This window comes from Chiloscyllium plagiosum, unplaced genomic scaffold, assembly GCF_037043375.1.
Source record: "Chiloscyllium plagiosum isolate Xiang-an unplaced genomic scaffold, Cpla_swu_hap1 HiC_scaffold_28, whole genome shotgun sequence".
Lineage (NCBI taxonomy): Eukaryota > Metazoa > Chordata > Chondrichthyes > Orectolobiformes > Hemiscylliidae > Chiloscyllium > Chiloscyllium plagiosum.
The window spans coordinates 22,100,171-22,122,941 of record NW_028270166.1 but is presented as its reverse complement, the minus strand read 5'-3'; the positions used below and the strand labels follow the sequence as shown (position 1 = coordinate 22,122,941).

The 22,771-nt window shown below is 41.2% G+C and overlaps 1 protein-coding gene across 4 annotated transcripts; it reads right to left on the bottom strand.

Annotated features, from left to right (window-relative positions):
- Positions 1-1,034: 1,034 nt before the first annotated feature.
- Positions 1,035-21,095, bottom strand: LOC122565099 (diencephalon/mesencephalon homeobox protein 1-like). 4 transcript variants are annotated; one of them, XM_043720739.2, is made up of 6 exons: positions 20,887-21,095; positions 18,141-18,223; positions 14,198-14,420; positions 7,801-7,979; positions 4,818-5,094; positions 1,035-1,474 (listed from the first exon to the last, which is right to left on the bottom strand). In XM_043720739.2, the coding sequence occupies exons 3-6, from the start codon at positions 14,364-14,366 to the stop codon at positions 1,119-1,121; spliced, it is 981 nt and encodes a 326-aa protein (XP_043576674.2). In that variant the 5' UTR covers positions 14,367-14,420; positions 18,141-18,223; positions 20,887-21,095; the 3' UTR covers positions 1,035-1,118. The 4 variants fall into 4 exon arrangements, with proteins under 4 accessions (XP_043576674.2, XP_087832354.1, XP_043576672.2 ...); XM_087976228.1 differs by having other exon boundaries at positions 20,902-21,095; XM_043720737.2 differs by lacking the exon at positions 20,887-21,095 and adding an exon at positions 18,536-18,636.
- Positions 21,096-22,771: the final 1,676 nt, after the last annotated feature.

Sequence of the window (22,771 nt, the reverse complement as noted above, 5' to 3'; positions counted from 1 at the left end):
TTTAAACAAAACAGCATTTATTTATACACAACCGAACAAAAACCAAATTTAGAATAACGTAACTACTTAAAAACTCAATCGACTCTATCACAACTAAATTATGCCGTTCTAAATATTTGCAACATCCACGTAAACATTCCTTGACAAAAAAGGTAAAATCAAGCACAAGCACTTCCAGGAAAAATATCAGAGAGGGAGAGAAAAGATCAGCATGGAGCTGTTTCTTTGACCAGCAGCCTCAGAACCTGACCAGCAGCTGCAATAACAGCTTGCTAAAACCAAACCAAACCAGAAAAAAGCTGAGCCTGAAGAGCTAGCCAATCCGTTTTCATTGTATAAGTGTTTTTTTAAAACTTAAAAGTTTCTTCAAGTAGAGAAACCCAGACATATTGGGACCCATGCCTTTACAACCCCTCTGAAAAAAAACAAGGACAACAAAAAAAACAAGGAGCAGCATAAACACAGTCTCCTGTCAGGTCACATCCTTAGTCCACAGCTCCAGATGGGTTTGACTCCTGCCAGTGGATGGTCTGCAACACCAAAGCTCCACCCTGAGTGTTGGTCAGCAATAACTTGCCTGCTGTAGAAACTCTAAGCTGGAAGTTCACTTGCCCACCCTGTCACTACATTGTTGGCTATGCTTGGATTGGGTGGTGATTTCTCTCCACCCCATCAGAAATGTTTTGGCAGCAGGCTGAAACTCAACCTCTACTGGCTTAATTGGCCTCTCCCTGCACCCCCTCTTTCCACCACACTCCCGGTGGAAATGCAACAGCTGCCACCCAGAAGAACTAGCCCCATTCACAAAATCTCAATTTTTACATCTTTCTTTTAATGGCTGTTAAATCATGCAGATATTCCTGTGGAGCAGCTAAAGCAGTGACCCTTGATTGAAGTGATAGTTATTCACATTATACTTCTTTAATGAAGACTTTGCATTCAGAAAACATATGCTTTAATGAAAAGATATTTATTCTTTTTGTAGGCAATCATTTTGTGAGATATGAGTAAAATAAACAAAACTAGACTTCAATGTAAACTCATTTTATTTTTGTTCATTTTGTCACTATATAAAATATGTAGCCATCCACAAATTCAGTGATTAGTACAAAGCTTCTTTAATTTTGGAGGTTATGGCCCAACAAATTTGCCTTTTGTTTGGCATGTCGCCTGTTCCCCATACTGTTGGGTTTTGGGTCTGACAACTTAGGGGAGTGGTGAATGAGTGAGGTGGGACAAGCTTCCAGTGTATGAGAACTCCTCTGGTGGTATGAAGGGTTCTGTGCAGATGCCTGATCAACATTCAGGTTTGGGAGATGAATTCCATAGTGAGATTCTGGCAGGAAGAAATTTGCTAAAGCTACATGATGCTGAATTTGATCAGGCAGAGACACACTATATTGTTGCAGAGTGGAATATTCTGGGATCTGAATGGTGATGCTTTCATCAAATAGTCCAAGCTTTGCAACGAGACCTGCAGGAAATATTATTTAGTGAAGAAGATAATTTTTAATAATACAAACAGTTGAAGTACAGGCAATCAAAATATTCCCTCCTCAGATAAAGCATAGAGGTTAATGCAGAACCAATCTCTATAATTCTTAAAATAGTCATGTGAGGAAAGTTTCAAATGAAAGCCACATGTTTCAACAGTATTAGTTATAGAATAATTGAGAGAATAAAGGAATAATTCCACTCTTCTCTTGCAGACCTCTGAGCTGACCTCTTTGCAACTAAAGGTGTAGAAGTCTCCTAAATGGAAAGGAGAAAATAAATATATCCAGAGCTCCCACTTCTGGTATTTAGTGAAAAATGCATACAAATTTTGATTTGAGATAGGTTCAATCTACCAACATGATCCATTCACATTTCATGTAATATAAATTTTATTTAACTGGTTAGTGTCAAATGATAACATCACCTTGCTAGATTTTTAAGCTTGTGCATTCCATACATTTGAGTGAAATTTAAATTCAATTTCAATTTAATCAATTTTTCATGCAAATGTAAGTAATGATAACCAACATATCAGGGCAGAGGCCTATGTCCAATCTGCGTTGGTGTTCGAGCCACTTGAAGTCTTGAAGCCTTCCTTTTGGGTGATCCTGGAAGCCGTTTGCAATGAGATTTCAGAGTCTACCCCCTTGTCAGACGAGCTTCATGTTACAAGGCTGCCATTAAATTTAGGAACCAAATTGAACTGAACTTTACCTGGTTTAAACAGAAGTGCATGTATTTATTTCAATATTTCCAGATAAAACTTGCATGTGGCCCCCTGAGGTTTTTTTTTTTTAGGAAGGATATCAGATATTAGAGATAGCAAACAAAAATAACAATGAAAGGAGTCCAACGAGTATTGGGTCATCCTTAACCTAGGTTAAATACAGCTTTTGTAGTCATCTCAGGTTTGGCACATTGTTTTCTAAGTACAGTATGCATTCAAGGAGTTTTCCACACATTCAACAGAAATTTTTTAGTGACACTGAGGTTGAGATCTTTTGTCATCACTCATGTACGCTGTGTAATTTCCATTTGTTTGTGATAGCAGATTTATGGCAAGCTGGAGGGTGAGGTCATACCCCTCCTGGATCTCAAAAGGATTTTTGTAAATTCAAATACCAAGAACTGGGCAGGACTAACAGCATGACCATTCAGCACTGACCAACATCAGCAAGATAGCCAAAACAACCATGTGGCATCTCACCTACAGATTTAGGATGCCCAATATGTTTTAAGGCAGCTCAATGCCTGATGAATAATCTGACTTCATTTTGGTAGATTTTTCAGGCACCTTTGCAGCACAGGTTGATAAACCCCAAAATTGAGTCTTGTGTTCATTTCATACCCACAAAATAGGCCAATTCCTACACAAATAAACCTCATAAACCTAAAATTGTTACAAGCAGTTTCAATCGAACTTCATCTCTTTTGGCTCATATGTGCCCTTTCTTGACAATTGTGATTTATTGCCAGCTTTCTATAAATTTTTGGACAACACATAACAGCAAAAGCCATAAAACTGTCGAGCAAAAGTCCAATTGTATCATCGATGGTCACAGGTGAGGTGCCGGAAAGCTGGAGGTTGGTTAACATGGTGCCACTGTTTAAGAAAGGTGGTAAGGACAAGCCAGGGCACTATAGACCGGTGAGCCTAACGTTGGTGAGGGGCAAGTTGTTGGAGGGAATCCTGAGGGACAGGATATACATATATTTGGAAAGGCAAGGACTGATTAGGGATAGTCAACATAGCTTTGTGCATGAGAAAGCATGTCTCACAAACGTGATTGAGTTTTTTGAAGAAGTAACAAAAAGAGGATTGATGAGGGCAGAGTGGTAGATGTGATCTATATGGACTTCAGTAAGGCGTTTGATAAGGTTCTTCATGGAAGACTGGTTAGCGAGGTTAGATCTCATGAAATACAGGGAGAACTAGCCATTTGGATACAGAACTAGCTCAAAGGTAGAAGACAGAGGGTGGTGGGAGGGTTTTTTTTCAGACTGGTGGTTGTTTTTCAGGCTGGAGGCCTGTGACCAGTGGAGTGCCACAAGGATCCGTGCTGGGTCCACTACTTTTTGTCATTTATATAAGTGATTTGGATTTGAGCATAAGAGGTACAGTTGGTAAGTTTGCAGATGACACCAAAATTGGCGGTGTAGTGGACAGCAAAGAGGGTTATCTCAAATTACAACAGGATCTGGACCAGATGGGCCAGTGGGCTGAAAAGTGGCAGATGGAGTTTAATTCAGATAAATGGGAGGTGCTGCATTTTGGGAAAGCAAATCTTAGCAGGACTTATACACTTAATGGTAAGGTCCTAGGGAGTGTTGCTGAGCAAAGAAACCTTGGAGTGCAGGTTCATAGCTCCTTGAAAGTGGAGTCGCAGGTAAATAGGATAGTGAAGAAGGCATTTGGTATACTTTCCTTTATTGGTCAGAATATTGAGTACAGGTTCCTGAAGAAGGGCTTATGCCCGAAACGTCAATTCTCCTGTTCCTTGGATGCTGCCTGACCTGCTGCGCTTTTCCAGCGACACATTTTCAGCCCTACAGGAGTGGGGAGGTCATGTTGCAGCTGTACAGGACATTGGTTAGACCACTTTAGGAATATTGCGTGCAGTTCTGGTCTCCTTCCTATCGGAAGGACATTTTGAAACTTGAAAGGGTTCAGAAAAAGATTTACAAGGATGTTGCAAAGGTTGGAGGATTTGAGCTATAGGAAGAGGTTGGATAGGTTGGGTTGTTTTCCTTGGAGCAGAGGTTGAGGGGTGACCTTATAGAGGTTTATAAAATGATGAGGGACATGGATAGGATAAATAGACAGTCTTTTCCTTGGGATGGGGCAGTCCAGAACTAGAGGGCATTGATTTCAGGTGAGAGGGGCAAGATATAAAAGAGACCTAAGGGGCAACCTTTTCACGCAAAGGGTGGTGCATGTGTGGAATGGGCTGCCAGAGGAAGTGGTGGAGGCTGGTACAATTGCAGCATTTAAAAGGCATCTGGATGGGTACATGAATAGGAAGGGTTTGGAGGGATATAGATTGGGTTGGGATATCTGGTCAGCTTGGACGAGTTGGATCTGTTTCTGTGCTGTACATCTCTATGACTCTAACTGAAACTCATGATAACATATGGGCCAAGCGCTGGAAAATGGCTTTCTGTCTGGCACAGAAACAATGGGCCAAAGGGCCTCTTTCCAAGCTCTACAAACTCTATAACTCCATGAAGAAAGACTTCTGTACAGAAATTTAATGCTCTACATAGTTACGGATCATACACAAAGAACTTTGCTGAAGAGAATCTAAAACCAGGCTTCTTACCCATATTTGTTGTAACAATATGCTTTACTGGTTTTTCTCTGCTGGACATATCTGCAGTCAAAGATGCCGTTCTAATTACAGATGTTGATGGGCTACCAATGGAGTGACAGAATTCCAAGTCTTTTTGCTGGATGTGACATTTTTCTTTTTCCAATTTGAGGTTTCTTTCTCTTCTGTCAACTTTCTTCATCCATTGACTATCGTCTATCAGAAACTCATCCCTCTCTGAATCGCGTTGGTGCTTGCGATACTTGGCTCGTCTATTTTTGAACCATACCTAAATTAGGTGAGCAATTAGTATTTCTGTTTAAAAGACAGACATTTTCAACAGAAAGTTTCTAAGTTTCCAATAGTTGTTTTGGATCTGTGAAGCGCATTTGTAAAATTCAGAAACAGCCACAAATCACTGAACTCCTTGGTGGTTTAGGGGGAAAAAAAAAAAAATCAGTTCCTTTTTTGAGGACTCAGTTAGGGCAGGATTTACTGCAGTAGTAAATAGTCTACTGCTTTGGAGCAGGGCTTTAAACACAAATAGCTTGTTTCTTCATGTTCAGTTGAGTCTGTTTTAATTAAGTTCTTCAGACCTGAATTTGCTTGGACACTACTGCCTGAACCCTCATCAATTTTTTATTCCTCTTGTTCAGACTTTGTGTCTCATTGCCAGCCTCCAAAGCTCCACAATTCCACTTATCGAAACTCTTCTGGGTAGTAGACCACTGTCAGGACCTGGACTACACATACAACGTATTCAAAAAACTATCCTTCTGTGTATTACCAATCATTAAGTCCATGAGATGGATATTTTTATGTCACCAATCTTTGGGGTTGACTGCTTTATGGTGACCAAAAACATGTGAAAAGTCACTTTAATTAAATATGATTCAGAGGCTTTTACCAATTTTTAATCCATTACAATTTTTATCCATTACAATCTGTCTGTGTAGTTCACTGATGTAAAGTGAAAAAATTGTCAAGTTCCATTTTTCCAGTACTCGGGTTGTCTACTTTTTTTTATTTGTTTCTGTTTTAGGGATCAGATTCAGTCCATTTTTCCGGAGAACTGCAATGCGTAATAATATTCTTTAAAGTGTGAGTTCAGGTGACACTCTAGCAACTGGCTTGGAGTAGTATTCCTGATGAAGGGCTTTTGCCTGAAACATCAATTTTCCTGCTCCTCGGATGCTGCCTGACCTGCTGTGCTTTTTCAGCAACACTGATCTAAACTCCAGTTTCCAGCATCTGCAGTCCTCATTTTTGCCTTGGAGTAGACAGGGTCAACATTTAAAGGCATTAAATTTATAAGTATTTAAACCTGAAAAATTACTGCAGTGACCTATGATGTGGAGGAGTTGGTGTTGGACTGGGGTGGACAACACCAAGTAATAGTCCAACATGTTGATTTGGAAGTACTAGCTTTCGGAGCGCTGCTCCTTCATCAGGTACAGTGGAGCAGGACCATAAGACACAGATTTATAACAAAAGATTACAGTGTCATGCAACTGAAGTGATATACTGATAAATTGCTCTTAAGTCTTTCATCTTTTAGAATAGGTTGCAGTTCATTAATATCTAAATCGCAGAACTTCTTTGAAGTCAAATTCTCAAAATAACTAAAGGTTTTATTTTTAAAAAGGTGTCATCTCCATTCTAACAATGGATTAAAGGTGCAAGGTTTGAGTCTGTCTGTATCCCAATCTTGAGTCAGACTGGTTCTATTTCCAATGTGGAATTTATAAATTATTACATTGATTGACTGCATGCATTAACTGCCTGCAGATTGTGTGCTTTTTGAACAAAATAGATTGTATCTGCAAAAATGTAAATTCACTCCATAGACATGTGTGTGCATGCATGAGAGAGAGAGAATGTCTGCATGTGAGTGTGAATGCATGTGAGAGAGTGTGTGTTTGTGTGTGTGCGAGAGTGTGATGGAATACAAGCCTCTGTGTTCGCGTGGGTATGAGGAGAGAGAGTGTGAGAGTCACCTGTAGTGTAACATGAACCCAAGGTCCTTGTTGAGGCCATCCTCATGGGTACTGAACTTGGCTATCAACCTCTGCTTGGCCAGATTTTTTCATTCAACTCTCGCACATCCATCAATGGGTCTCCCCACCTACTTTCTCATAATTTTGAATAATCTTAAATTTCCAATCCACTTTCTCCTTTCTAAGGAGACCAACATAAATTTTTCATTTTAAACTATGTAATTGAAGGATGTTATCCCTAGGATCATTCTTACAAATATTTTCAAGTGCCTTTATATTCTTCCTATAATATAATGCCCAAAGTTGGATACATAGGGTTAAATTGTTCCAGCCACTGAACAATGTGGGCAATGGCAAGTCAGTTAGGAAAATACAACAAGATTGGAAAAAGTAGATTTTCTATGTTAAAAAAGAATCTGATTTTTCAAGTTTTGAACGGTGAGATGAGAATCACTGAGTAGTGGCAGGCCTACTTGCACGTATTTATATTTTTTTTCCTAATTTCACCTCAATTATATTGAATTACCTATTCTCCCACGTATCAGGGATAAACTAGATAATGACAGTTCCTGACATGAGAGCCTCAGCAGGTACCTGGCAACTGCAGCCCACTCACTGCCTACTTCTGTAGGCCTCCAACTTGGCAAGCATTCCCTCTGAGTTCCCCCATCTCCAGCATTCAATGCTCACAGCCTCTTCCTCCACACCACCCTCCCAGCCATGGAGGTTGGCATTGGACTCAGCCTTACCACATCATCTTGACACATTTCAGACTAACTTGGAATACAGTTCGTTATTTCAATACTGCATGTTAGTGGTGGGGGGGGGGGGGGGGGGGGGTGGTGGACAATAGTGAAACTGGCAATATTTTTGTCCAACAATGGCCAGTTTCAGTAAATGGGCAAAGTTGTACTCAGTTGAACAATCATCCATTCAGCAGATTGGCCCACAGCAATTATAGCAAGCATACTGTAGTCTCTGACCACCTCTGAACATACCTGAATTCTTGCCTCTGGAAGGTCGATATACATTGCAAGCCTCTCCCTCATCTCCACGTCAGGGTAGTGTGTTTTCTGAAAAGCTTGCTCCAATGCCTCCAGCTGTTCAGTTGTAAAGGCTGTTCTACTCCGTCTCTGTTTCTGACGACAACTGCCATATCTCGCTTCTAGGATTATTTCTTCAAAATATTAATAAATGTCAAAATACTAATAAGTAAAATAAGACTGAAGTATTCAGTGTCTTTCTGAGGAAGTTTGACACTGTTTTACATTTTTGTGTAAAATACAAGGATAGTGGATTTTTTTTTATTAAAAAGAGAGTTGTTATCAGATGGAGATAACACTGGTATTGGACTGCCTTTCCCTAACTGACACATGTAGGAGAGAGTAGTCTACCTTCTAAGAATCATTTTCCTTTATGCTCAAGTAGCTTCCAGGCTACTGTAAATCTCATTAAAACTCGTCAATTTTGTGTGAACTAGAATTTGGGGTTGGCCAGATCTGACAAGAATGGCCGCCTTTTCCTTTAAGAAGGTTCTTGGTGAACCTGATGAGTTTTACAAGCTACATGATAACAATTATGGTGCAAGCCCAAAATTACCCAATTTGATCAATTAAATTGAGAGATTGTTGAGAGGAACTCAAAACCTCTATATTCCTAACACATCACCATACTCATAATCTTATGACAATTAATATGACAGTTGTGAGGTGAAACTTCTTCACCCAGGGTGTGGTGAAGATGCGAAATTATCTGCCTCAGAAAGTGGTTGAGGCCAAAACATTGAATTTTCAAAAAAGAGGACAGAAATAGTCTTAGGGCTAAAGGATTTGGGGAGAAAGCAGGAACAGGATACGGAGCTGGATGATCAGCTATGATCATATTGAATGGTGGAGCAGGCACAAAGGCCTACTCCTGTTCCTAGATATTTTTGACAAAGAGCATTGATGAGAGCAGAGTGGTAGATGTGGTCTATATGGACTTCCGTAAGGTGTTTGACAAGGTTCCCCATGGAAGACTGGTTAGCAAGATTAGATCACATGGAAAATGGGGAGAACTAGCCATTTGGATACAGAACTGGCTCAAAGGTAGAAGACAGAGGGTGGTGGTAGAGGGTTGTTTTTCAGACTGGAGGCCTGTGATTAGTGGAGTGCCACAAGGATCAATCTTCGAGAGCTCTATCCAACCCCTTTCTTAAACTAATCCAGAGACTGGGCCTCCATTGCCTTCTGGGGCAGAGCATTCCACACACCCAGCACTCTCTGGGTGAAGAGGTTTCTACTCATCTGTCCTAGATGGCCTACCCCTTTTTTTAAGCTGTGTCCTCTGGTTCAGGACTCACCCATCAGCGGAAACATGTTTCCTGCTGCCAGAGTGTCCAATCCTTTCATAATCTTATACATCTCAATCAGATCCCCTCTCAGTCTTCTAAACTCAAGGGTATACAAGCCCAGTCGCTCCAAACTTTCAACATAAGATAGTCCCGCCATTCCAGGAATTGACCTAGTGAACCTACGCTGCACTCCCTCAATAGCCAGAATGTCTTTCCTCAAATTTGGAGGCCAGAACCGCACACAATATTCCAGGTGCGGTCTCACCAGGGCCCTGTACAGCTGCAGAAGAACCTCTTTGCTTCTATACTCAATCCCTCTTGTTATGAAGGCCAGCATGCTATTAGCTTTCTTCACTACCTGCTGTACCTGCATGCTTGCCTTCATTGAAGGGTGTACAAGAACACCCAGATCTCTTTGTACTGCCCCTTTATCTAACTTGACTCCATTTAGGTAGTAATCTGCCTTCCTGTTCTTGCTACCAAAGTGGATAACCATACATTTAACCACATTAAACTGCATCTGCCATGCATCAATCCACTCACCTAACCTGTCAAGGTCACCCTGTAATCTCCTAATGTCCTCCTCACATTTCACCCTGCCACCCAGCTTTGTATCATCAGCAAATTTGCTAACGTTACTATTAATACCATCTTCTATATCATTAATATATATTGTAAAAAGCTGTGATCCTAGCACTGATCCTTGCGGTACCCCACTGGTCACTGCATACCATTCTGAACGGGAGCCATTTATCACTACTTGTTGTTTCCAGTCAGCCAACCAATTTTCAATCCAAGTCAGTTCTTTGCCCCCAATACCATGTGCCCTAATTTTGCTCACTAACCTCTTATGTGGGACTTTATCAAAGGCTTTCTGAAAGTCCAGGTACACTACATCCACTGGATCTCCCTTGTCCATCTTCAGAGTTACATCCTCAAAAAATTCCAGAAGACTAGTCGGGCCGGGTGCTGGCAGGTGGGACTAGATTGGGTTGGGATATCTGGTCGGCATGGACAAGTTGGACAGAAGGGTCTGTTTCCATGCTGTACATCTCTATGACTCTATGAATTACACTTTAAGAGATGATATTATTTCACACCTCTAGAAGAGGTAAGATTTGAACATAGTATCCTTGCCTCTGACACAGGAGTCCTATCACCCACTGCAAGAGCCCTTCTACTCCTTTTTACAAACGTAATCTATTTTTCTAATCAACATGTTCGGTGATGTTTTTACACACCTCTGGAGCAGGTGGGACTTGAACCCAGGCATCTCAGTCCAGGGTTATCATCACTCACCACAAGAGGGCCCTCCTACTCCTATTTTCTATCTCAATTGAACGTAACAAAGTCTGAGAATGGCATCACATGAAAGTCATGAGTTGATTGTTCAAAGGGCAGAATTGATTTGACTGAAGCTAGGAAATAATGAAGCAGTTATATTGTTCAGTGTAGTCTACAGACTGCTGACTCCTGGAAAGGATATATAGGAACGAATATGTATGGAAATTATAGAGAGGCCTAAATATCATTGATATTCATAATACAGTAGTGACTTTAATTACTCATACGTAGACTGAGATAATGGTAGTGTTAAGGGGTTGTGATAGTCAAGTGTCCTTAGATTGTGTTCTGGAGATCTTTTTATCGCAATATGTGTCCAGTTCAACAACAAAAGAGGCCCATTTGTTGGGAATTAAGAGATATAAATAAACCAGTGACAATGGGGGAACATGTAGGGGCCAGTGATCATTATGTAATTAGGTTTAGGATAGTATTGAAAAATAAATTGGACAATCCAGAGTGAAAATACCCTACTTCAATCAGGCAAGGACAGAGATGGGCAAAACAGACTGGAACCAAAGGTTGGATGGAAAAACAGCAGCAAACAGTGGGATACCTTCAGAGAAGATATGGTTTGGGCATAGTCAAAGTTTATTTCCTCAAAAGGGAATGGTAGAACAAACACATCCAGAGGCTTCCTGAAGAAAAATGAATGTGCTTATGGCAGGTGTCAGGTTGTCAATTCAGTTGAGAACCAAGCTGAATACAGAAGAGAGGTGAAAAAGCTTCATTCCCCAATCACTTTGCTTCTTACATTATCTACAGGGCAGATACTGCCCAAGTCATGGGGACAGAGGAAGAAGCTGACTAGAAAGATTTAAAATGGAGGAGAAGGAAGTATTGGATAAGACACCTGCACTAGATGCAGTGCATCCAATGGTTTGGGAAGGAAGAGGAAATGTAAACGGTACAGGCATTGGCAATAATGTTTCAATCTTCCATGGATTTGAGGGTGGAGCCAGCGGATTGGAAAATTGCAAATGTTACACCCTTGTTGAATTACCAATCAGTTTAACTACAGCAATGGGGAAACTTCGAGAAACAATGATTAATAGTCACATGCAAAAAAGGAGTCATCATGGAAAATCACATTTAGGAAACTTGCTAGAATTTTTGGAAGAAGTACCGAGGGCTGTTGGGGTGGAAGGCTGTTAATGTGGTGTACATGAACTTCCAAAAGGTGTTCGATACAGTGAGCAACAGACCTGTGAGGAAAGTTATAGGTGATGAAAAGGTACAGCAACAACGTGGATACAATCAAACTCAGTAATGGCGAATGGATATTTTTCAAGCTGGAGGAAGGTGTTACCCTGGAATTGAGACACTTCATTTTCCTGACATACGCAAATCGTCAAGATCATGGTGTGCAGGGGACAATATCAGAATCTGTGGATGCTGCAAAATTTTGGAGAACTGTAAACTGTAAGGGTAACAGTGTCGAGCTTCAAACACACATTGACAACTTGATGGAATGAGCAGATAGATAGCAGATGAAGGTCAATGTGGAGGAATGGGAGGTGACAAATTTGGTACAAAAAAACATGGAGAGACAGAATAAAATAAAAGGCTGCTATTCTAAAAGGTGTGCTGGAGATGAGAGATGTGGGTGTGTGTGCACATAAGCCATTAAAAGGTGGTCACATTAACAGCGACAACTTATCAAAGAAGCATATAGCATTCTGAGTTTCATTGATAGGGGTCCAGAGCAGAAAGGCAGGAAGGCTTTAATGAACATATAGAAGGCACTGGTTACACCTCAGTGGAGTATGGTGTATAGTTTTGGGGCCATGCTTTAAGAAGGATTTAATGCATTGGACAAGTTAGGAGGATAAATTGGAAAAGTTGGGTTTGTTTTTCCTGGAGAGGTGAAGGCTCTGAGGACTTTTGATACAAGTTTTCAAAATCATGAGATTTGGACAAAGCAGACGGAGAAACTGTCCTCACTCATGAAAGGATTGAGAGCCAGAGGGCACAGTTTTAATGTACAATTGCAAGAGAAGGAAATGTGACGTGAGAAAACCCTTTCTTGCACAGCATGTTATTAGGGTCTGGAAATCTCTGCCTGAAGCACTGTGGAGGCAGGTTCAACTTTATTTGTTCACAGGATGAGGGCAGCACAGACTAGGCAGCATTTATTGCCCATGCCTAATTGCCCAGAGGGCAGTTAAGAGTCAACAACATGGCTGTAGGTCTGGAGTCACATGTAGGCCAGGTTAGATAAGGATGGGAGTTTCCTTTCCTAAAGGATATTTTCCACAATCGATTCAGTCATCATTAGACTCCTAATTCCCGATATTTTTATTGAATTTAAATTCCACCATCTGCTGTGACAGGATTTGAACCCAGGTCCCCGGACATTATCTGGGTCTCTGGGTTGACAGTCCCATGATAAGGCCACAAGGTCATCACCTCCCCATAATGAAGCAGTCAATTAAATTATTATTTAATGAGAAACAATGTGCAGGGCTGTGAAAAAAAAAGGTAGGAGATTGGTACTAAATTAAAATGCTGAGAGAACCAGTACAGTCACAATAGGCTTAATGGCCACGCTCTGCACTACAAACATTTTATGATCCTTTATTTTGTCCCTGTATTACTCCACTGCACTTGGGGAAGTCAGTAACATCATTTGGATACTTACACCTCAATGGGTGGAAACAAAATGAATGGGAAATTACAGTGAATAACCCTGAAAAGAAAGATTAAAATAAGATGTTGAAAATATGAGAGAGATTAAAATGACAGTGGTCAAAACAGAACATCAAAAAAGCCATGAAGGTCCCAGCAATAAAGAAACAGTTGCTAAAGTAATGACAAAGTTCAAGAATTTCACATGACAAACCAAAATCTGTTCCCTAAAAAAGTTTGACTGAGTCATTATGTGTTATAGAAAGAGGAGAAAGTGAGGACTGCAAATGCTGGAGATCAGAGCTGAAAATGTGTTGCTGGAAAAGCGCAGCAGGTCAGGCAGCATCCAAGGAGCAGGAGAATCGATGTTTCAGGGATTCCTGAAGAAGGGCTCATGCCCGAAACGTCGATTCTCCTGCTCCTTGGATGCTGCCTGACCTGCTGCACTTTTCCAGCAACACATTTTCAGCTGTGTTATAGAAATGCTGAGGAAGTATGCAAGAGGGAGAAATGAAATTACTGAAAATAAAGAGGGATTGTAAAACTAATAAGGCAGATCTCTTGTCCATTTTAGAAAACATCAAATATTAAATCCTAATAAAATGAATAGAAATGACAATGGGTATAGTCATCTGGTAGTTATATTAATGGAGTAGTTAATCCAGAAGGTATAAAGATTGTGTGAATATACCTTCAGTTATCACTAAGCTTTAGGTATTTTTAATCAGCTTCTCAAGGGATATTTTGACCAACATCTGGAGCAGGTAGGGCTTCAGCCCAGACCTCCTAGCTCAAATGTAGAGAGAATACCACTGTGCCACAAGAACTCCATACCAAGCTTTACAAATTTTGAATCTACCTGCCTAGACATTTTATAATACACCTTGGAAGGGGGTGGGGACACTACCACTGAACCACAAGAGTTCTATCACCAAATGCCTAGACTCAGTGTCAGAAGTGACATCAGCTGAGGCTAAGCTGGTTAGTTAGAGTTGCAAAGCATGAGTATTATCATAGCAACGGAATCATAGTCATCATTTCCAGTCCTATTAACTCCCCTCTTACATGGTGCCAGAATAATGAACACTCACCAGCTAAGTGTTCAGCCATTGAGAGAGTTTGACTAAACGGTTGCTGCCCTCCTGACTGTGTTTGATGTAACAGGTCATTCACCTGTTGGTGCAAGTAAAATCCTGCAGCCAGGGAATTCACACTTTGCAAACAATGGCTGTTCCCTCTGTAATAATACACTGTGTTCATTTTCTGCGGGAAACTGCTATACAGGGAGGTGGACTTTATAATTCAACTTAATACCTGAAAAACAAAAATGAAATTATTCTTCAGATATAATTTAAATATAAAACATTTCCTGTTTGATATTTTACCAGTCCCTCCTTATGAGGTGATAATTCTCTACTTCACTGGACATTGTTGAAAAGACAGGAATGAGGAAAAGTTCTTTTCTCAGAATTGAGATTTTGAAACTTTGCTTGAGAAGTACAGTCATTAAATATTTTTAAGGCAGAGGTACATATGTACTAATATGCCTAATAGGAACTATTAGGCAAAAGAATCAAAGATTATCAGAGGTAGATAGGAATGTGAAATTCAAAACACAAACAAAACAGTCATGATCTTATTGACTGGCTTCTATTTTGTAGCTGCAAAGCAATTTGTGTTGATTCCCTTCAGAGTAAACACACTTTGCTAAAACAATATCATGCTACCAAACATGTGATAGTGCATTCTTCAATATGATTTTCACCATCACTGGCCTTCATCACCTTTCCATGACCTTCTGCATTACAATAAAATTGTTCAAAGAATAATACTGTTAAATATTAAAGTCGCAGATGTTCCTGGTCCTGGCACATGCTTGATTCAGTGAACTGAGCCAGTGAAGGAAGAATGCAGCCAGAAATTCTGATCCTAATTATAATACAATGGTTCTGACTGGAACGCATGCAAACATGGCTTTCAGCAGAGGACAAGCTGATGGTTGAAAGTCCTGTTTATCCTCAGTACCTCTGCCTTGTGTGAAGAGTGGCTGATCAGACAGGTCACCAAGGGATGACCTTATACAGCTGTACCACAATGTAGGAAATACCCATGGAATCATAACATAATGCAGGTGAGGGAGAGAATGAAGAGATTAAATTGAAAATAAAAGCATTTTTATCAAAAAAAAAAGGTGCAAATCACGTTCAAATTCATTTAACATATTTAAATCTTTCAGCTAGCTTCTAATTATTCCCACTTTCATAAAGATTGTATGAAATGTTGCTTCTTCCTATTGAATATAGTTAAAACACTTGAGAGAAGACAAACTATGGCCCAACCTTCTTCATTCCAGTCTTCAATTTAACGATTGTCCATTCTGGGACAGTTCACTTTGAAATGTTGCATAAAATTGCAGGGAAATTTTTTTTTTCAGTTAAGAAATAAAACGCAATTAGCTGAACAGTTTGCATTTTATACCAGAATATTTGTAACACTCAGTAAAGTTAGCTCCAAGACAGGCTCAAATACACGGAGCGTCCATGTATGGAGATTACTAAAAGGTGAAGACAAGGGGCAAAAAACATCAAAAAGGTTCATGAACCAACATCTTCATAGCATGTGGGTTAGATTATTAAGAAGAGAGAGAATACTATTGCTGCAGCCAAACAAAGACCTAGTGAGACCGTGTTTGGAGAATTCAACAACTCTGGGCACAGCACCTTAGAAAAGATATATCGGTCTTGGAGGAATTGGGACACAAATTCACGAGGGTGTAACTGTTAGATAATGGGGAGTGATGACGTACTCCAGGTTTATATTCATTGCAATGCAGAAGGTCAAAGGTTTGACTGATTGAAAGATTTAGAATTTTGATAGGATAGGTCAGGAGAAATAAAATCCTGCTTTTTGGGAAGTCTTCAAGGATGGGAGTCATGATTTGGAGATGCCAGTGTTGGACTGGGGTGTATAAAGTTAAAAATCACACAACACCAGGTTATAGACCAACAGGCTCCTTCATCAGGTGTTGGTCTATAACCTGGTGTTTTGTGTGATTTTTAACTTCAAGGATGCGACATGTTTTAAAATCAAAGAATGACCATTCCAGTAAGAAATTGAGAAACACTTCATGTGAAAAGTGACAGTGTAGTGGACGTCCCTAAAGAAAGTGATAACTTGCTAGTTAATTTAAATTGACAGATATTAGCAAGTCAGGGAATGTAGAAATAGTGTTAAGAAACATAACCAATTATATTATTTAATGGTGGACCAGGCTGGAAGAATTCAACAGGCTCATTCTGTTCAGATTTAATCATAGAATCTTCGCAGCAAGGAACAGCAACAGTCAACCTATCCAGTCTCCTCTGGTCTTCTAGCAGATGGAGTTTAATTTAGATAAATGTGAGGTGTTCAGTTTGTTAAGGCAAACCAGGGCAGGGCATATGCTTAATAGTAGGGCCCTGGGAAAATGTTGCCAAACAGAGACCTTGGAGTGCAGGCTCATAGTCCTTTGCAAGTGGAGTCACAGGTAGATAGGATAGTGAAGGTGGTGTTTGGTATGCTAGCCTTTACTGGTCAGTGCATTGAGTATAGGAGTTGGAAGGTCATGTTGTGGCTGTGCAGGACATTGGTTAGGCCACTTTGGGAATAGTGTATTCAATTCTAGTCTCCCTGCCATAGGAAGGATGTTGTTAAACCTGAAAGGGTTCAGAAAAGATTTTCAAGGGTGCTACCAAAGTTGGAGGGTTTGATCTATAGGGAGAGGCTGAATAGGCTGAGGCTATTTTCCCTGGAGCATTGGAGGTTGGGGGTGACCTTACAGAAGTTTATAAAATCATGAGGGGAATGAAATAGATGAAAAGCCAAGGTCCCAGGGTAAAAGAGTCCAAAAATAGGGGACAGACATTTAAAGAGAGAGGGGAAAGAGTTAAAAAGGAACCTTAGGGATAACTATTTCACACAAAGGGTGATGCCTATATGAAATGAGTTGCCAGGGAAGTGGTAGAGGCTGGTTTAATTACAGCATTTAAAAGGCATCTGGATGGTTACATGAATAGCAAGGGTTGAGGGGGAATATGGACGAATGCTGGCAAATGGGACTAGATTAATTTAGGATATCTGGTCGACGTGGACAAGTTGGACGAAGGGTCTGTTTCTGTGCTGTACATCTGTGACTCGATGTATCCTAGCCAGAAACTAAAGCAGTGCCCCCTCCCCCCACACCCCCTGCAAATTCCTTGTTTTCAATTAGTCCTAACACCTCGAAAAAGTAGGAAAGGAGTACAGTACAGATGGAGGGTCTCCGCCCATTTGGTCTGTACCTACCGACAAACAGTACCCAGTCACCTCCAGGTGCCCATCCAGACATCTCTGTTCAATGAGTTGGGGTTTCTGTCTCCACTATCTTTCCAGCCAGAGTTCCAGAGCCCAGACACCTCTGGGATAAATGCTGATTTCGACATGTTTAATCCTTTTGCCAATCACTTTAAACCTAAGACATTTCTTTAACGTAATTCTCTTTAGGTGTTCTTACATCGTTTCTGAATTGCCGAGAATGGGTTGTTCTGGGCTGTCAAATGACCGCGTATAGCAACTCTGATCAGGTCGATAAAATACTTTTTACAACTCTGTGTGTGTGAGAGAGAGAAAAAACGAGGGCGTTGTCGAAACGAACCATCCGCCACAGTACTATACTCCTGGTCAAAGAGCTGCATGTTCGATTCGAGGTGGCAGGAGTTCCAGCTCAACACTGGCCCGTCCAAACTTAACTGGGAAACATCGCTTCAAACCTCCATTTGAAACGCTAACTATTCTCCAAAAGCACTTTGAAAACCAGCCATAGTCGGTGTGAAAATCCAGGGGAGATCTGGAAGCGGTTTAATTAAACATGGTCATTGTAGGTTTCAGCTCCCTGGTCATAGGTCACGCCTTCTCTCTAACTCGTGTCTGGGACAAATGTCTATCCTGAGGTAGCAATAATTCGGACTTTCGGAGGGTTATATTGACTGCGAACACGAAAGCTATTCAAATAATTACCTTCAACCCTGCAGGACTGTCCAGCACCTGAAATAACTTCTTCCAGAAGGAAAGGTCGCTCAAGCCGATCCAGTCAGCTAAACCTGCAAGCGGAAAACATAGTAACGTGTTATGGGATTTGAAGAAATTGGGAGATTTCCAAACATCCCCCCAGCAAACAAATACCCCTTTACCTTCCCCATTTCAGTTCTTAATGAACTCTTCAAACCCAATTAAACAAAAGCAGAGAACTGCAGACGCTGGAAAACAGAAACATAAACAGAACTCGCTGCAGAAGCTCTGGCAGCATCTGTGAGGAGAAATCAGAGTTAATGTTTCGGGTCCAGTGACCCTTCCTCAGAAACATAGTGAGAAAAGATTCCCTGGACGGCTTTGAAATCTGATTTCGACCAAACCTTTGACTCCACGGTTTGATCGAGAGGTAGTGCAGCCTTTTCCCTCCCTGTTGCGGTAACAGCAGCCGGAACTATTGGAGACCCGTGTACGCAGACCCTCGCCAACAACAGGGATTTATATTGGACACTCGATCACTGCCTGTCAATGAGAGTGAGCTCCTGCCGGGGCAGTCCCTGGCCAATGAGAGAGAGAGAAACGACCCCCACCCCGAGGTGGGTTGACAGTGGATCCTCCCCTCCAGTTGATCACCAGTGACAACTGGCCTGAGGTGACTGGGCGGGAGTCGCTGCTGCAGTTTCCCAAAGGGCTGCTGTTCCAACAAACTGCAACCCAGGAATCAGCTGTTCACTGTCCCGGTGAACTCAAAGCTAATGTTGGCCGCGGTCACTGTTTAACTTTATTTACAAAACAGAGTGGAACATGTAAGAGATCTAAATGGATCAGATAATACAAGAGCAAGACCACTCAGCCCCTTCTATATATTCTAGCACACAATGAACTCATGGCTACTTCTCACCTAATTTGATATATTCATCTTTCTCCACACCCTTTCATATCTTTGTTCAACAAAAAAAATCAATCTCAGTTTTCAAATGAACAATTAATCAATAATCAGTCGTACCTGAGGAGTGGAGGTTTTAAACTGTCCCTAGTCTAGGTTCCCCAATGAGCGTCATTCCTATTGAAGCCTTTGTCCTATTGCGGTCTATCTGTATCTGTATTGCACTCTCGCTTTGAGGTAGACTACTGTGTGATATCCAAGACTGTCAACACCTTTAATTTCTGTCGCTCTTGCTCGGCTTGTTTTGATCGGGGCTAGTTTATTTAACGCACCTTCGAAAACATTGTTCCCATCACCCCCTGTAACATGTGAAAAATCACACAACACCAGGTTATAGTCCAACAGGTTTAATTGGAAGCACTAGCTTTCGGAGCGCTGCTCCTTCATCAGCTGGTTGTCTGTAACACATCCCCTGTAACATGGAATTGTTTGAACTCTGAAATCCCAGGTAGTGCGAGGATTTACAGACTAAACCAGAGGGATCTTCACCTTCTGTCTTTGATATTACATTTGCCCGGCCATCAATCATTAATTGCTTATTGAATAAAATCGGCTTTTAATTGCTCAATGTTTGAAATTCCTTTTCTAGTGTATTAAGTCATTAGTAGATTAGTTTTCCCCATTTCTTTAATTCCTCCGAAATTCCGCACAAGTGGAACCTTTAATTCGGCGGACTGCAGTCTTCCGGGCTCCCACACCAAGCATTGACTAAATTGCAATCCTCCCACAAACCTTTCATAAAATCTACTTCTGGCCAAGGTTTAAGGCAGGGTTCCCTTTCTGTTAGTGTGGGATACATGGGCATTTCCGACCGAGGCAGCTCCTTGTCGATGAATTGCTGTTCGAAAGTGCAGAAAGCGAATCCTTCAAAGTACAGACGGTGAAACTCGTCATTTCTCTGCAAAAGCTCATTACTCTGTTCTGTATTGTCAGGTTTTGGGGTTATTTGACGGTCTGTTATTTGCATTGTGTTATTTGGAGTCAGAGCACTTCCAAAAATACTTTAAAATCACGCGCGCCAGCTTCCCTTCGAGATGAAATGTATATTTAACTCTGCGGATACTTCAAACAATGTTTCAAATTTACATCAATACTATTGGGTATGGAAATGATACAACATTAATGAATACTATTGTCTGGTTGCACTGACACACTTCTGTAAAACAGCCAACAGTCAACAATTTTGATAAACTGCATTTTGTTTCACAAAGTCTTGTTTTGAGAGGTCGGATTGTCCAGGTCGGTACAAAACTCGGCATCACATGGAACGAAGTACCGACCATGGGGTTTAACTGCAGAGGGGAGGGAACTACGGGATATTCCTGCTCCGTGTTGAGCCCTTACAAATCTGACACAGTTCCCCACTACTCAACTCCCCAGGAAACCCCACCAACCTGCCTCCTGAAGCAGGAATTCTTTAAAAGGAAATCAGCATTGAAGTTATAGCAAACGATCTCCTGTTTAATCGGGACCTTCCAGGACATCACCTTGAAATACACTGAGAAGGGGTTTATCAGATGAAACATTAATTTAAGGAAGTTATTTAGTGTGGGGGAGTCGGGTATTGGCAGAAGGTAATTTTTTTAAAAAGTTGTAAAATTTTAAAAATGTGTCCTTTTTAAACTACCACAACTACTTGTGTGAGCTTTAGAACAGGCATTACGTTGAAAAGTAAAAACAAACTTTTTTTTCTTTACCGATAGAAATGAAACAGCGGACTAACAATACAATCAATCATGAACGAAGGGTGAGGAAGGGGATGGAAAGGGGAGGAATTAACAATTCTACCTGACAAAAGCTCACCCCACTCCGCACCATCACCTTCGTCAATATTAGCAGAATCGGCGAGGACCTTTTCATTGTGAAGATAATATTGTCATTGATCATTGAAAAGGGGGCCGAGAAATATGGAAAGAAATTGAAAGTAGGATTTGGGAGAGAACAATAACACCGTGGAAATCTGCAGAGAATCCCTCTCACTTGAAACAAACGGGGGCATTTTTTCCCATCAGTTCTTTTTTCTGCACAAGTCTTGCTTTGTCTGGTCCTAATCCGCAGCCAGCACCAATTTTCGAGCTATTGAGGGATAAACGTGCGATTAAATCGCGAGTTTTCTGGCGACAAATCTCTCTTAATCCCCCGTGTGGCAAAACAAAGAGCCTGACTCTAATCTGCAAGATTTTAAAAAGACTAGGAGAATGGGGGGCAAAGGATGATCTAAACGATTTATTTGGTTGGAAATTAATATACTTTGACAGCCAAGAAGGACTGGCAGGCACCCGGCTAGGAACAATTATTGATCACGTTGAAAGACAAGTTATTAAAAAGAGGGAGATTTTATCGTGTTTTTGGTAAACTGAGGAGACAAACACTTAAAAATAGTCCCCTGTGTAAACAAATATATTTCTGTTGACCCACGTTTTCAGAAAGGTTGAGAGTATTTGGATTTCATTCAAGTGTTATGTCAGCACAAACCCACTGGATATTATTGTATAATTGTCTACATTGCACTACCCAAGGTAAGCTTGCCTCTGTTGTATGGATTGCTAATGAACCTGCAATGACCTTCCGTGCGACCCTAAAGGAATTTCATCGAGGTTTCCCAAAAATAAAATGAAATACAGTAGATTTTAAATCTGAAAACAAAAACACAGGGCCCAGATTGCTGAGCAATTCTAGCAGTTGTGGACCAAATGCTCGCTCTAGGGAACCTGTGTGGATATAGTAATCACTCAGTGTTAACCAACCAAGATGAGAGCAGAAGGTGAGGACCAGGCATGGATGTTGAGGTGAAGCCCAGGTGTGGATGTTGAGGTGACGACTAGGTGTGGATGCTGAGGTGAGGATCAGATGTAGATGTTGAGATCAGGACCAGACGTGGATGTTGAGGTGAGGACCAGGCATGGATATTGAGGTGAGGACCAGGCATGGATATTGAGGTGAGGACTAGGTGTGGATATTGAGGTGAGGACCAGGCATGGATGTTGAGGTGAGGACCAGGCATGGATATTGAGGTGAGGACCAGGTATGGATATTGAGGTGAGGACTAGGTGTGGATATTGAGGTGAGGACCAGGTATGGATATTGAGGTGAGGACCAGGCATGGATATTGAGGTGAGGACCAGGTATGGATATTTAGGTGAGGACCAGGTATGGATATTGAGGTGAGGACCAGGCATGGATATTGAGGTGAGGACCAGGTATGGATATTTAGGTGAGGACCAGGTATGGATATTGAGGTGAGGACCAGGCATGGATATTGAGGTGAGGACTAGGTGTGGATATTGAGGTGAGGACTAGTTATGGATATTGAGGTGAGGACCATGCATGGATATTGAGGTGAGGACCAGGTATGGATATTGAGGTGAGGACTAGGTGTGGATATTGAGGTGAGGACCAGGTATGGATATTGAGGTGAGGACCAGGCATGGATATTGAGGTGAGGACCAGGTATGGATATTTAGGTGAGGACCAGGTATGGATATTGAGGTGAGGACCAGGCATGGATATTGAGGTGAGGACTAGGTGTGGATATTGAGGTGAGGACTAGTTATGGATATTGAGGTGAGGACCATGCATGGATATTGAGGTGAGGACCAGGTATGGATATTGAGGTGAGGACCAGGTGTGGATATTTAGGTGAGGACCAGGTGTGGATATTGAGGTGAGGACC

Bases quoted from the DNA above. Each gene is read 5' to 3' on its own strand.
- LOC122565099 (XM_043720739.2), bottom strand. From the start codon at position 14,366: ATGAACACAGTGTATTATTACAGAGGGAACAGCCATTGTTTGCAAAGT. The intron at 5,095-7,800 runs GTATGTTCAGAG...CACCTAATTTAG, and splicing joins TTCCAGAGGCAAGAATTCAG to GTATGGTTCAAAAATAGACG. The intron at 1,475-4,817 runs GTAAGAAGCCTG...TATTTCCTGCAG, and splicing joins TATTGTTACAACAAATATGG to GTCTCGTTGCAAAGCTTGGA.